We start from the raw sequence: 15,730 nt of genomic DNA, 5'->3' as shown, positions 1-15,730 counted from the left end.
TAAGCTATTTTTCAATCATCTAGGGTATTCATTGGCCCTCTTCGCTACTTCGTATAACGATGGGTAAAAGAAACAAATCCTTTTCCAACAAAAACGTGACTCACGTTCCAAAACACTGCAGTATTATTCATAATGAAATAAACCAAATAAGTCAGAGCATGACTAAAAGAAACTCATTAGTGTTACGAAACACATACCGGAGGACCAGCAAAACCAACAGCACCAGTAGGGCCATTTTCTCCTCGAGAGCCCTATTTTAAAAAAAAGAGTAATTGTAAAAATTGTAAAAGTAAAATAAACAACTGTTTATATACAGTAATTTTTGTAAGCAAATAAAGAAGAAAGCAAGCTAGCTATTTATTGTTGCATGATTATATTCTTGCTCTATAAATCCAAATCAAATGATCATTTAATCACTCAATAAAAGATGCTAACTATGACAATAAGGCCTGCCCACGTGGTCAAGTCTACATAAACTTTTGGAATTCAGAGACAAAAGACATATGCAAACAGTAGAACAACAATAGGAGTAATACTGCTCACAGCCACTTCCAGTAGTAGCAGGATTAGCTAATAACACAGTCTAAAGAATTTACCATTCCAATCAGATACATCTGGGGAAAAAAACTACCAACAATTCAAAGATGCACTCCTGAGCAAGGTCAGAATGGGCTGTGAACTGCTTCAGCTGGTCTTTTCACATAATGTTTTTTTGTAAAGGGAGGAATTGAAGGCTGCCAAGCTCCAGCACTCCCCAGAGGGGTGCAAGCTGTTTCTATTCATACTAGAACTGAGATTGAGATTGCTCTGATTTATGACAGAGACATAATCAATTCCAATTGGTATGAAGAATCTAGAAGGGCTGAGCTTCTAACTCCTTTGTCATCCAAGCCAACTATCAAGACATCTAAATCACAAATAAAAGGAAAAATAGATGAAAAGAATTAACACTTTTGAATGAATCAAGATATATCTCTGTGCTTTTTTTTATGGAAAAAGTAATATCTGGAATTGGCAATCTTTTAAAAAGACTTAAACGATTACAAGTGGTGTTATACTTTGAGAATCAAGGTAAGTGAGGGTAACTCTAAGTAAAGATTGCCCTAAAACAAGTACAAGACAGAGGAACAAGACCTGGCAACACTTTTCAAGTGAACAATATCAAGACAAGAACTACAAAGGTTGGCTAAAAAAAAAAAAAAAAAAGAAAGAAAGAAAGAAGAAAAACAAGAAAATATTAAAGCAAATGATACAAATGCTCAAAGCTTGGATCAGAATTCTATATTTGTAACATTTGTTAACTTGTGTCAGGTAAAAACTGAACATTTACTCACAGGGTTTCCACGAGAACCGGGAGGACCAACGAGCCCTCGAGGACCTGGTTCACCCTTAAGATAAAATTTAAAGTTAGTTCCCAGTAACTTATTGGATGAGTAGGAAAAATGCCAATAAAACATGATGATACTAAGAAAGTTGAGGAGGGAACGGCATGAAAATCTGTTTACCTTTTCTCCTGTGGACCCTGCTGGACCCATTGGGCCTATTGGACCGGGAAGACCCTTTTGAACAAATTAAGTAGAAAGAAAGTTAGAAAAGGGATACTTCAAATTGTTATTTCAAAACCTCTGGAACGATACTATTTCCATTATTTCTTTTCTCCTTTAAATTCTTCTTTCTGTCTGAAAACTTACTGTGCCCTCCATACCTAAAATTCACTTGCATTTCTTTTTGCAGTGACCAAAGTCACTGTACATATATCTGAAGTCTTGTTTCCTTAATTCTCTGCTTCTTCGCTAACTTCAACTTCTCCTTCACAGCATTTATGAGTAAGGCCAATGATAAAAAACAGAATACCAGCCCTGGCTTTATTTTGCTTTCTGAGGAAGAAATTAAGTCCTTTTTTACCTATTTAACACAGAAGACCTCAATATCTTTTATCCTAGTTGTTCACGCTTTAATTTTAAAGCATCTGTCATTACTTTGGAAGACTCTCATACATCTTGCACACTCTTCTGAAGCGTACTTTCTCCATGGCATAGTTAGGCAAGTGAGTTCCTATCTCTCCATCCAAACTGACCAACTACGCTCGATGATCCTCCAGCACTAACTTCAGCTTCCCTGTGTATCTAAAATATCAAATTAACACGTTACTTCTGCGAATCTTTACCATTAAAATCTCAACTCCAATTACCTATTATACAAAACAGGCTTGAAATAGGCATACAAGTACACTGTGCACAGTTGTCTCGCAAAATTTGACCAGAGTTGAAGCATCAGAGGAAACGCATCAATTCATCACGTCTCCCAATTGAGTACATTTTAACTCTGCTCTGAGTAGCCCCTAACGCAGTAAACAACCTTCTGCGTGGAGGGCAGATATGAAGAGTTACAGATTTACTTACTCTTGCCCCATCATTGCCGGCAGTACCTTCAGCACCTTTCTCACCTATACCGCCCTAATGGAAAAAAGCCATAAACTCGAAGTTATGACACTGAATGCTGAACAGTTCACACTACTGCACAAATGCAATATTAAGAGATGAGTGATTCTACTTGGCGCAACAAAAATACTTACTCTGTCACCCTTCGGACCAGGAGTTCCAGCAATCCCTCTTTCTCCAGGCATACCTTGAAGACCCGGTGGGCCTGGATCACCAGGTGTCCCACTAGGACCTGGGCTTCCCTGAAATGAATGAAGTGCAACTCATCGTCTACCTGAGAAGTATCTTTGTCTCTAGGCTGCAGAACACGCTGAGCCTGTATCAAAGCCTCTGGGGTAGAGAATTAAGTAATAATTTTCTCTTAAATTTTGAACTTATTCATGTCCAAATACTTCTCATTTCCCAAAGCGTTCCTCAGGAAATTCAACTGTAACACCATAGTCCTTCCAGAAGCATTAGCATGTAATCATACCAGTTTATACTGGTGGTTAGAACAGGCAAAACAAAAAGAAGCTTGAGCTTCTCTCTGCCTTTACCTTGATGCTTCATCAGTTTATTATACAAAGTAGCAGCAGGTAGAAGCAACAGGGGGCAGAGATGTTCTATTTATGCTTAGTTTCTCCCAGCTCACATCTGTGCACCGATCTCACATAACTAGTGCACAAGGACCAATTAAATCAATTGCAGGTGAAGGAAAGATGTGGAGTTTTCAGCATTTACTTTTAAACACTCAACACTGCCAAGTCTCTTAAGGTAAACTGATATAGTTCTTCAAATAGAGCCATTATTAGAGTTTTTTCTTCTGTAGCTCAGAAATGGCTTTGCCTTTGATCTACTGAGAAGTATACACAATAAAAATCACTCTGATGCGCTTCTGAACAATTACACAAGGCATCGGTTTAGCAACACAAATGTCACTGCAGCTTACCTTTGGACCATCAGGACCGTGACCTCCAGCCATACCCTTTTCACCTGGAAGTCCTGATGCACCTGGCTCTCCCCGTTCCCCTGGATTGCCGCGTTCTCCCTATGAAACGGATACTTGTTACTTATTTACTAGTCAGGGCACAATTCTGGTAGCAAAAACCCTAAGTACGCTATGAGCACAGAAATACCACATAAAAAAAGAGCCTGTGAACTAAATCTACCAGGGCCACTCCAAAAGTAATGCCTCCTATTTCATTATGCTGGCCCACAGCATCAGAGGTGGATGTTGGTGGCACAGTAGTAGAGGCTGAACCTTCCCACCAGTGTCCTGCTACATTTTGTTGCCGTGCGGCTGATGGCAGCAGAGGGGCAGTTTGACAGAATGGCACCTGATGTGGAAGCGCAAATGAAGCAAAGGTGTGTCACTGCATTCCTCTGTGTGGAAAAAATGGCACACGTTGGCATTCATTGATGCTTCCTGAATGTTTGTGAAGTCCAAACAGTGGACGTGGGTGCAACAAGGCGAAGGGTGTTGTGTTTCAGCAGCAGCAACAGTAATGTGAACAATAAGCCATGTTCTGGACAGTCATGTACTTTCACAGCATGAAATGAAGAGCGTATTAATCTGTGCCAACCAGAGGATTATGACCAGGGAACTGTGCACAGAGCCAAACGTCAGCTTCAGTGCACTGAAACAATGGTGGTAACATTGTAACATCACAAAGTTTGTGTGAGGTTGTTCCCACAAACAGGGTATAGAAAGAACACCATATGCAAGTTGGTCAGGACCTACTGAGCCAATACGAGACCAATGGTGACAGTTTCCTGGATCGCATGATGACCAGAAGTTGTGTCACCACTATGAGTCAGAATCAAAACGGCAGTCCTTGGAGTGACCACATGTGAATTCCCCATTGAATAATAAGTTCAAGATGCAGCCCTCAGTGGCTAAAGTGATGCACACTGCCTTTTGCAAGGAAAAGGAATCTCCTTAAGAAAGGAGATTCCTTCAATTTTCTGGAATACTGACAAACCATCAACACTGACCACACCATCATGATGCTGACTAAGCTGAAGGCTGAACTTTCAGAATCAGGTCTGAAAAGACAACAATCAGGCCCCATTCCAGCATGAAGACCATGAAGCCAATCTTGGCTGGGCCATTCTATCACACCCACTGTACAGTGTGGATTTGGTGCCTTCTGACTTCCATCTGTTTAGGCTAAGGGAACATGGATGTCATCAGCAACAATTTCCCAGCAACAGTGCCATTATATAGCTTTGAAACAGTGGAGCACCTCTGGTGGTACAGATTTTTATGAGTACTGCATAAAGACTCTTTTTCATTGCTGGTGAAAAATGAGTAGCTAACGGCAGCGATAATGTTGAAAAATAGTATCCTATAGCTGAGAACTTGCCCTTTCAACTAGTGCTGCTTTGCATTTTTATCTATTGTAGTATCCATGGAAATAAATAGGAAGCATTACATTCAGAGCAACCTACGCAGGAGAACTGATGAAACAAAAAACAGCTTTATGTTTTTACTCTTAAAGCATCTCATAGAACGTTCCTCGGCAAAATAGACAGTCTTTTCACAGACTGTAAACCACATAGCTTACGGAGTTACATCTGTTCACTCAGCAGATATTAACACTACTTCATGAGGTATGGAACCATTAAAGGTGGTCAATTTTATAGAAAACACATCACCTTTAAATATATCCATGCTTACAATTATTCTACTGAGGGCAAGAAAAACAAAACGTTCATTTTGGGTGTCAAATTTCACATGGTGCATCAACTTTCAACCTCAGAAAACTGTTACAAATACTTCTGAAGGAAAATACTTACCCTGGGGCCCAAAGGACCAACAACTCCAGGATCTCCGGGAACACCCTACGCAGAAGAGAAGTTCACCATTAGGATGAAAGCATATTCATAACCTTATAGCTGTGGAAACTACAGATAATTATTTTAATTTCCAAAGTAATGTGAAAGTGGATGACTAGCTCTGAATACCACGCGCAGAACAAGAGAAGATTTTCCAAGAACAGTAAGGTAGCTATATTCTAGTAACTACTTTTTCCAAAAGCAGTCCTCATACACAGCTTCTAGACTACATCAGTAAATATTCTGAAATAGAGCGGGAAATTAAAATACAAAGACAAGAAAAGGTAAAGCTACTTCACAAAGTTATTTCTTGAAAAATTATACAGAGATTACCTGATCACCTGGCTTTCCTCCTTCACCTGGAGGACCTGGAGGCCCAGGTAATCCCTGTAAAAAATAGGTAAAAATAAAATATTTTAATGAAGTACGAAAAGTTCAAGTCAGACTTAGGACACTGTATACAGTACGAGACTATGCCCTCAGAAATCCCAAAGCAAAATAGTTACGTGAATATTGCATACAAGTGTATTCCTACTCTAAATGAAATAGAAGTCCTTCTTCAACATTTGTCAGACATATGCATGTCAGCTCTAAAAATAATGTTATCTACACATAGAGTGACTGAATTGATACTTCATTATCAAAACAATCCTTTTGTTCCACATTTGGAACATGTTTCGAAAATCTGGAAAAATCAACTGAAAAACAGGGCAGGTTTTCTCAGTGGATACAGAAATGCCACTTAAGCCTTTACCAGTTAAATGCATTGTACAGCTGATATGAAAGCTATCATTAATTATTCCACATATTATTGCCATCAATTCTCACACTTTTCTGTAAACATCACTTGATTGTATTCCTAACCTAATTTGATTAAGAGATGGCTGTTTAGTTTTCCTCTTGCAAAAATTAATGCACATACCTGAAACCCTGTAGGACCTGGAGAGCCTTGTTCTCCTCTTTCTCCTGCCAGACCCTACACAAAGGAAAGTAATAAGTGCACATCAGAGGAATAGTAGAGGAATTTTCCTTCTCCATGAATATGCATTTCTTCAGTTACGTATTTGTTTATTGTACATTTTCACTTACACCAGACCAAATATATCCTATCTAAAATAAGGAGATATCTTGTACATTTAAGATTCTCACTCACCATTCTTTGCTAATGGCAAGACACTCGGTTCCAATAAAACCAAGGAAGCTAGGAAAATGAACTATGAAAAAAAATTTGTCCTTTGCACTTTTTTTATTTTATAATTGCCATAATGGCAATTGTGCTACCGATAGATCCGTGTTTTAATAAAAAATTAACCAATTTCAAGGATTTCTTTTAGTGTTATTGTAATTCTTGTTTGGAATCAACAACTGGCATAAAGACAAAAAAAGCATGAGGGCAAAAAGATCAATGAAGGAACGGAGGAACAGGCAGGTAAGCAAATAGTGTTGAAAAAGTTGACTTACTGGTGGGCCAACAGGGCCAGAAGGACCAACTTCACCGTCTTTGCCAGGAGCTCCCTAAAAAAAATAATAAATTAATTAAAAAAAAAAAAAAAAGACACTGAAAAAGCTTTGTACAGTGAGCAAACGTAACAGAAATGCATACTTTCTGTAACCACTGAAAATGATAACAGTCACACTCACTCTTTGTCCTGGAACACCTGCATTTCCTGCTTCTCCCGGTTTACCAGGATCACCCTAATTCACAGGAAGAGAAAGGATTATTTTTCACATCTTGTTCTCAGCCATTAACATGTACAGAAATGTTTAAAGTTAAGCAGATCTTGGGTACCAAGTGTCATACTCACACTACCACCCTTTGGCCCAGAAAGGCCCATACTGCCTGGCTGACCTCTGATTCCTATTGAACCTGCAGGACCAGGACGTCCATCTTCTCCAGGGCCACCCTACAGAGAAAAAGCATTTTCTGCATTAGATTAAAAAAAAAAAATTACTTACTTATGTGAGCCTATTAACCTCTGGAAAATGACTACCAGCACTACTAGAGCAAAACAGCTCTAACTGAATTTGAGAACAACCTTGAAGTAACTAGATATTCACATCTATTACCTCAACAAAATAACTGTCTTAAATGAAATTAAAATATAGCATATGTATTGTGTCATCGCTCAGTAACTGAACTCACACTGTTTCTGAAGTGTCATAGAGGAAAAAGTTCAGCAACAAAAATAAACAGCTTTCCAATATAATACAAATAATCCTTCCTAAAAAGGCTTTTGGTGCTGGAATTTTTCACTTCTAAGTTGGTGAATATAACAAGCAGTACTTGGTTACCTTATACTGTTTAAGCACACAGAATAATACTGGCCTTATTTTGTTCTATAGTTATCAAACTGTATCTGAAACAGAGCTACAGCCAGACAGCTGGAGCTCAACAAATACGATCTGTTTATTAACATTGAGCCATCATGTAGAAGCGTTTTATTGTTCCCAAAAAAGAGGCACTTAGAAAATACTGCAGCAGCTGCTAAACAGACAAAATTATAGGAATATTAATTGCACTACATCACAAGTTAGAAACCCAAGATCAATGCGTAATAGAGAAGGCAAACTTCCAGAAATCAAGAAAAATGGGGTTAATAGATGTAATTTCAATGAGTTGGGATCTCCAAACAACTGTGGCATCAGCTGAAATGACATACTGCCACTTACCAAGGGGCCAAGTTTTCCTTCAGGCCCTTGAACGCCTGGGTTTCCAGTCAAACCCTAAAAATGGGAATAACATTGCTGTTAAATTGTGCATATAATTCTGTTAAAATATAAGAGAAATACAAGGAAAATGCAAATAAACTGAGAAGATATGCTCAGTTACTACCATGATAAAAACACCAAGATATTCTTCACACAATTTTCTTCTCTGTGTCCAAGGTCCTCATCCTTTACATCTTCATCCCTCACCATCTTTGATCTTCCCTTTCCTATTCCCCCTTCTGCTGCTTTTACACCTCTCAAACTACCCACAGGGTCACATTCTTCAGTTGCATTAGCCAGTCTATAATTAAGGTATCTTCTTCTTTCAAATACAAATGGAATTTGTGCCTTCCAACATCAGCAGAAGAATAAAAAGAAGACAGGTATTCTGGGCTTTGGCTTTTAAGTTGTCCCACTGAAACAGGTCCATCCTTGTAACAGCAGCTACTGAATTTTGTGAAGTATACTCTCACCTTTTGAAAATGACATAAGACATGGTTTATAATGTACTGTTATTAGTTACTTACTCTTGCACCTGGGAGTCCAGGCTCACCAGGACGCCCAGGATCTCCTTGCCCTCCTTTAGGACCAGAAGAACCTGCCGGACCACGCTCTCCTTGGGCACCCTACAGCGATATCAATAAGCTATTAGTTAACACATAGAAAAGTCACAGTGAAAAAGCTAAATAAAATAGATATCTTCAATTTAGGACATAATGTTTTGTGAACAGAGTTCCAAAACATCAATACTTCTATAATTACTGCTGCTTTTCAAATTAATATTAAAAACCGTCTCTTCCATAAAGCAATCTGATGCGAGGACATTATAATTCCCGTGGTTTTACCAAAAAGTCAAGTATTATGAGAAACACTAGAAAAGCATGTAGTGAGCCACTACCCTACAAGTGTTGTAGCACTTTACAAAGCCAAAGACAGGTAAACTGATCTGTTCAAGAGACAAGTCAGAATATGAAGAAACACCAAAAAAAGGCAGTTTTTCAAGTAGCCCCATATTACAGAACTATGTCTATAACAATACAGTACTACAAACAGGCCAGTTTCTCTTATGAGCTCGAGGGACCATTAACTCAGGCACATAAAATAAAAGCTGAACATCACAGGAATTCAAAGTGATTTCTCTCCATAAAATTTAATCTGAAAAACTTACAACCGCTTTCTGACATTTTTCAATTCCTTTTCAGTCTACTTCTGGTGATTTTAAGGATCTGCCCATTTGTCCAGAAGCATAGGTTTTAATCAAACACTTTATATAGATGCATTTATGAAAACATTTCACTTACCTTTGGTCCAGGCAAGCCATCAGAACCTGGAAAACCACGGTTCCCAGGAGCACCCTGGGAAAAAAAAATCACAGATACAAAATTATTGTCAATGTATTTTTTCAGCATAACTTATTGTAAATAAGCTACTTGACTTCTAGATTGTGGATTCAATTTATTTCCTTGCAATTTTCTTCAATAGTATAAATTTGGGATTTTCTTGTCCACTTGGAGACATGAAAATATCAGCGTTTTACTCATGCATGCTGAACAGCATGATTCAATAAATGATGACCATTTGTACAGAACATAAGTACAAAATCCGCAGATTAGCTCATCATATCTCCAACATTTGTTACCATGTTATTCTGTGCACTGAATTCAGAAATTAAAGTATCCACTGCAGAAGTAATGCACAGTATCACCCATCTCTTTCCCCATAAAATAATAATCAGAAGTAAGATCAATTCAAAAAATATCATGCCACATTTTTAGATCCTGAGCTTCAGAGTATAATTTTCAAAAAGATTACGGTCTATCAGAGAAAACAGCACCCTCAAGTCACTAATCTGGTACAGAGTCAAGTGGTATACCAATATTTGGTACTGTTAGGAAAATAAAGTCTGATCGTAGCCACAATCACACAATCAAAGCATAAGAAAATACGTGGTTAGGTCACGACAAGAAGTTTTCAACTTGCCAGTACATCTCTCACAAGACATCATTCTTCTGGATTGCTTACCCTCTCTCCAACAGGACCTGGTGGACCCACTGACCCTGGATCACCTCGAGGGCCTCTTTTCCCTTCTTCACCTATGGGGCCGATGGGACCCTGGGGACCTTGTGGGCCCTATTGAAAGTTAAATTTTGTAAAAATTTCTTGTTAAGCTTACCACTCCTCAAGCATATTGAAACAGACTGTCTTTTAAATATCATGAACATTTTTCTAAATGAAGGACGAAAGAAAACACACTTAGGTTTTGAATCAGTTAAAAAACACAGCCCTTCAGAATCAGCTTTTCTCTTTTTCTGTATTAATAAAAAAATACCTCAGTAAGAGGGGCAATATGAATAAACTCCAACTCTATAGTTTGACCCTATGGTGGTTACTAAAAACACCTGTTTGCTCAGACACCGCTACGTAATTTTATTCATCATCATAAAATGAACAAACAACGAAGAACTGAAATTTAACAAGAATCTTCAAGAAATTCCCAAAGAAACGAGAAGCCAGTCAATGGTAACGAAACTGTTATTTTATCCACATGATTTTGATAGTTTTTATGCGATCACTTAAATTACTGAAAAATTAAAGATAAACAAGCCAAACTGATCCCAGCTCTGTAGAATCACCTTTTCCTACCCTGAAATTCATAAGTTAAAGCATGAAAACATTTCCAAAGAATACTTCTCAAATATTAGCTGTAGGGTAAGCAGCTGTTCATGCCATACAACTATATAAGCATTTCTATTACTTAAACGTTTCTATCTATATATACAGACCTGTTTAGGGTGTATTAAATGTATAGTTTAAAACAGATTTTGTTCTTATGATTAGCACACAGATCTGAGTGATTTTAAATGCCTAGAAACATATGGGATCCATTTCTCTTGGTATGAAGAAACTGGAATGAAGTAATTCTGAGTGCTGTAGAAACCTGAGTAAATGCACTAATTGGTTTCTGAGTTCTTTCAGGCTTATAAGGCCTATACAGGATAGGTGATTTATACCATCAAAGGAACTCTTTTGCCATTCATTCTGTGTACTGTCCAGCTACGTTCACTGTGGCTTGTCTTCCATAATAATTATTACTTGACAAACAGTAAGTAATAATGTAATAAACAAAACAGAAGTAGTAATGAAAAATAACATCAGAATAGTCATAAAATTTTTAAGCCTATTCAAAATACACATACAACCTCTGTGACCCCTTTTCATCTTACAAATCACACGGAGACTTACCGGTTCACCTTTAGGTCCTGCTTCTCCCTTGAAACCTGGAACGCCAGGATCTCCCTGAAAACAAACACCCAATTAATACGTACAAAGTTAAAACCGTGTAAGTCATTCATTCATTTTGGCTTATGCTATGAAATAGAAGTAGACACTCTTCTTTCTTAGACCTCTAAGAAAGCCATAAAATTACTACAAACTCACAGAACATTGACAAGATCTCATTCTCAGCACACTCATTACCATGCTGCTAAGTTAAAGGCACCTCACCACTAAAACCAGCGTTTTAGTTTCATAGAGTAACACATTTGATAGATATCATAATTTTCACAGAAAATACATCATTACCGGCTGCCCTCGAATACCAGGCGGGCCCGTGCTGCCTTGTGGTCCTGGGGAACCAGGTGGACCTAATAAGCCAGGGGGGCCCCCAGTGCCTGGAGATCCCTACAAACAGAAATAGCAGTAAGGAAAAATTGAAATACTAATAAGGAAATAAATCCACTTACACAGTTTCTTCAACAGGTGATATGCATACTTACAGTTGGGCCTTTGGCACCTGGAGAGCCATCTGTCCCTTCTGTACCCTAGAAATAACATCCCAATCATTAAAATTAATTTTATTGAGGAGGATATCGACAACAAAAGCAGAAGATAGTTATTTGATAACTTTAACAGAGCAGACAATAAAGGCTATTGAGTAAATACATTAACCTAAGATCTACTCATGCAATATGAGTAACAAAGGGTACAAATTAAGATCTTAAAGACTGAAAATCACATTAAGTTTTTAAAGTATCCATAGGATTTAGACTGTATCATACTGCACAACTTCCAGTTTTCTAAGTTGCTTTAATTAAATAACAGAAAGCAGTTATGAAAAAACAAACAAACAAACAAACAAAACAACCCCAAAACAAAAAACAGAAAATAGATGAATGACGCCTTTCCTTCTCTGGAAAAAAGTACCTTGGGCAAAACTTACCGTCTACCAAGTAGGATGTTAAAATCCCCAGTAAACAGGCAATGTGCACATACTGAGCAGAGAGGAATTCCAAGTAATGTACTTACAGGAAGACCTTGTGATCCAGCTGGGCCTTGTGGACCTGTTTCACCTCTTTGTCCTTGAGGGCCTTCAGGACCACGAGGACCGGTTGGACCTGCTTCTCCCTAAGATTTCACAGAAGAAAACTGGAGATTACCTTCTGCTAAGAAGTAAACTTCAAACTAATGCAGGAGTAATACTGAGCTCATAAGAGAAAAACAATTCAGATCTTGACATATCTTATTATCCTTAAAATATACATTCACTTACCCAATTCTACTTCTCTGTGCACATTGACTACAAAAAGAATTCCCCCTCAATCTATATAAGAAAACTTTCCACAGAGGAGGAAACCGCTCCATCCTGTGGCCTAAATCACACTAAAGATTTCAGAGAGATCTCTGTCTAAAATCCTGGTCCATACCTGTAATTTAACAGTTTCATTTTGCTTAGTTAGCAGATAAAGATCAGGATTCAGGAGTTACAAAACACTTAGGTGGGGGTTTTTTTGCACAGCACAGATGGACTTGCTGTTGCAGCACTACAGCGTATATTAAACAAAGTATCTTCATAGAGAGATACAGGTGATACAAAGATAGATGTAATACTCCAGTAGTGGCATGTCACTCTGGTCAGAGTAGAACAGAACAAATAGATTATTAGTCCCAGTAAAGCCTTGTAAGCGTGGAACAAATACTCCAACAAAATAATTCCTCCTGGGATCTATTTAGAATTCTATTGTTATAAAGGAAATTTGCCTTTTGGAATCGATGGCCATTAATATTACATTTTCAGAAATGAAGTCTACATCTTCAACACGATCAGTTTTTGTAAGTTCATAGCAGCTATTCCAATTTAATTAATCTAATCTTCAATCTTGAAGATAGGTCTTCTTTTTCAAAATGTTTTCATCGATTCTTCACATAGAAGTTCCCCCAAATATTTATTTTGATATTTAGCACAGGATAGACAAGCAGTAAAAAGCACTATCACTTAATCATATACATTATCTTAACACTCCTATTCAGACTCCTTTCCAAAAGACTACTTCATGCATGCCGTCAGCTTCCCAGCAACACAAAACATCTGCTGAACTTGGCTGCCTGGCAAATTGAAAAAAAATTCTTTACAATACATTTTTCATGTCATGTTTAAGGATTGAAAAAGAACAAGGGGAAGCAGCCAGGCAAGGAGCAAGTGCAAGAAATACAAAGAAGTTGTATGAGTTGTCTTTCGTATCTTCTTGGCAGACATAATCTCAAGGCAAGGAAAAAAAAATAAATAATGGAGAGGCTTCTTGAAAAACAAGAGAAGAAAATCCCACAAAGACAGTACTGCAGCTCATACAAGTTTTCCTCACCAGCCCAATCACACAGAACCACGAGAGCATGAAATTACTGTTTGTCTTACTGTAGAGTTGCAGTGTATCTCTATTGGGGTTTCAGGTATTTTCTTTGGAGTTGACCTAGACCTGTAAAAGTATTATTGGCCAAAACTGGTCACCAGAAGATGCTGCTCCCATGCTCTCTTGGACTAATTGTTACAACTCTACTTCCAGACTATACCATGTTATTCTCTGAATAAACTGGACAAGATTTTGGCTCACTGGATAAAAGAGTAATTCCTTATTGCAAGCAAAAGTGAAAGCAAGAAAAAATATCCTAACTGTGGTAATTTCTATTACTTTATTTGGTTTCTAACTTCTTTCTCAAGGCCATGATAAAGATTGATGTTACAGCCACTCTTAGGGACCTGTACACAGTTGGTGTGAAAAGACTCCAAGATGAACTTGCTGTTAAACGTACTACAAGGGAATTTTTATTATTTTTACCTTCATTCCAGGAGCGCCTGGAAAACCTGGAGAACCAGTTATGCCGAGGGGACCCTATAAAAGATGTTCATACAAAGATATAATTCCACTCTTCAAGTCACACAGATCAGTATCTAAACACTGGGTAAATAAGACTCTAGGATTAAGCATAAATTTAGTCACAAAACATGTTTTAAAAAGAAAAAAAAATTTCCTGAGTGATGTGTGTGTTCTCTGAAATAATGGTATGCTGTTTTAAAATGTATTTAATGAATTTATAAGCAACCTTACAGCTCTTGATTCAGCTAATGATGTGCAAATTGCACAGCTTTTTTAATTATAAATTAATATTTATAATTAAAAAATAAAAAATTTATAAAAACTAATTACTATAATTATCTTTCAATTTTAGCTTTTAATAAAGCCTTACTTCCTCTTTCTACATTCACATTACTGTGGTATACGAAAGAAAAGGTAAGTGTTAAGCAATCAAATTTTTCCTACTGAAAGTAACAGAGTTTCAATTAATTAAAAAAAAAAAAAAGAAGAAATTCAAGTTACTTCTCCATCATAACGTAACAAATCATAAGTTTGCTGCGTGACAAGACATTTGAGTTGACCAATATGAAAAGCAAAAATATAAGAAAAAAAGATAAGAAAAAAATTTAATACTGTGCAACTACATGTCCTCCCTCCTACACTTCTCTCTCATTGAGATTTCCAAATTCACAACCAAATTCTTGCCAGAGTTACAATGCAGACTTCCTATCAGGTTTCTGAAGTTATACAAAGACATACAGCAGGAACAGCCCATTGCTCAGATATTTGTCCCGAGATAAACAAATGACTCTGGAAAAGGAAGACAAGGAAAGGCTGGATTTCATGGCACACCATGAAATGTATTTCTTTGCAGAGGTGCATCTTCAGCTCTACCAAGCAGCATAGCTCTTTCTAAATAGTTTTATACCTCAAGAAACTCAATGCAATCCCTAAGAATGTCTGACAGCTTGGAGCAGACAGATTATTATGTGGCTACACTATTTCTAGATCTAGAGTCACATTCTGGATGCAATGTACCACAGAGCATTGGCTCACCCTTACATGGCTCCTATGTTTGGGCATGGATGCAAACAGCTGGACTTGCCTGGCAGACTGTCCAAAGTCACAGGAAAGCAAACTTCAAGTGTATGTACTTTAATATACATGCATATTATGATGCAAAACTTGTTCAACAGAAAGACTTCCAATTAAGGGCCTCATAGTAAATTTATAAATCGTTTCCACTTCCACAATACCTCTTTTGCTGAACAAGATATTCAACAGAAGACTACTTCTACTGTATTATAAACTCTCTGAGTGGTGACACACAGTGGTTACACATATTCACTACAATGCTGGGTTCCCAAATGATTCCTCTTTCTTTTCCTGATTATTTTTTTTGCAAATTGACACGCTCTGCGAAAAAAAAAATGTTCTATGTAATGAAGTTTTGCTGACAAACTCAAGAACAATTTGTCCCAGTGAGTATTAATTACAGACGTTTCTGCCATTACCTCACACTGGATTTCTATAGAATTATGTAATATCTCCAAAGTATAATTTAGAAAACATATGTCCCAATTAACTGGATCACAAATAGACATAGGCCACATCTCCCTCGGAATTCAAGAATTC

The 15,730-nt window shown here is 37.5% G+C and overlaps 1 protein-coding gene across 4 annotated transcripts in view; it reads right to left on the bottom strand.

Annotated features, from left to right (window-relative positions):
• COL5A2 (collagen type V alpha 2 chain) overlaps positions 1 to 15,730 on the bottom strand; it is a 165,662-nt gene that overhangs the window by 16,223 nt on the left and 133,709 nt on the right. For all 4 annotated transcript variants that reach the window (XM_048952594.1, XM_048952595.1, XM_048952593.1 and 1 more), the window contains 21 exons: positions 14,078 to 14,131; positions 12,273 to 12,371; positions 11,744 to 11,788; positions 11,550 to 11,648; positions 11,211 to 11,264; positions 9,990 to 10,097; positions 9,269 to 9,322; positions 8,495 to 8,593; positions 7,929 to 7,982; positions 7,064 to 7,162; positions 6,900 to 6,953; positions 6,720 to 6,773; positions 6,181 to 6,234; positions 5,592 to 5,645; positions 5,220 to 5,264; positions 3,370 to 3,468; positions 2,576 to 2,683; positions 2,403 to 2,456; positions 1,506 to 1,559; positions 1,335 to 1,388; positions 198 to 251 (listed from right to left, as the gene is read on the bottom strand). In XM_048952594.1, coding sequence (XP_048808551.1) covers positions 198 to 251; positions 1,335 to 1,388; positions 1,506 to 1,559; positions 2,403 to 2,456; positions 2,576 to 2,683; positions 3,370 to 3,468; positions 5,220 to 5,264; positions 5,592 to 5,645; positions 6,181 to 6,234; positions 6,720 to 6,773; positions 6,900 to 6,953; positions 7,064 to 7,162; positions 7,929 to 7,982; positions 8,495 to 8,593; positions 9,269 to 9,322; positions 9,990 to 10,097; positions 11,211 to 11,264; positions 11,550 to 11,648; positions 11,744 to 11,788; positions 12,273 to 12,371; positions 14,078 to 14,131 — 1,449 coding nt within the window. The remainder of the gene's footprint in view (positions 1 to 197; positions 252 to 1,334; positions 1,389 to 1,505; positions 1,560 to 2,402; positions 2,457 to 2,575; positions 2,684 to 3,369; positions 3,469 to 5,219; positions 5,265 to 5,591; positions 5,646 to 6,180; positions 6,235 to 6,719; positions 6,774 to 6,899; positions 6,954 to 7,063; positions 7,163 to 7,928; positions 7,983 to 8,494; positions 8,594 to 9,268; positions 9,323 to 9,989; positions 10,098 to 11,210; positions 11,265 to 11,549; positions 11,649 to 11,743; positions 11,789 to 12,272; positions 12,372 to 14,077; positions 14,132 to 15,730) is intronic.

Source organism: Lagopus muta, chromosome 8 (assembly GCF_023343835.1).
Source record: "Lagopus muta isolate bLagMut1 chromosome 8, bLagMut1 primary, whole genome shotgun sequence".
Classification (NCBI taxonomy): domain Eukaryota; kingdom Metazoa; phylum Chordata; class Aves; order Galliformes; family Phasianidae; genus Lagopus; species Lagopus muta.
This window is presented reverse-complemented; position numbering and strand designations above follow the sequence as displayed.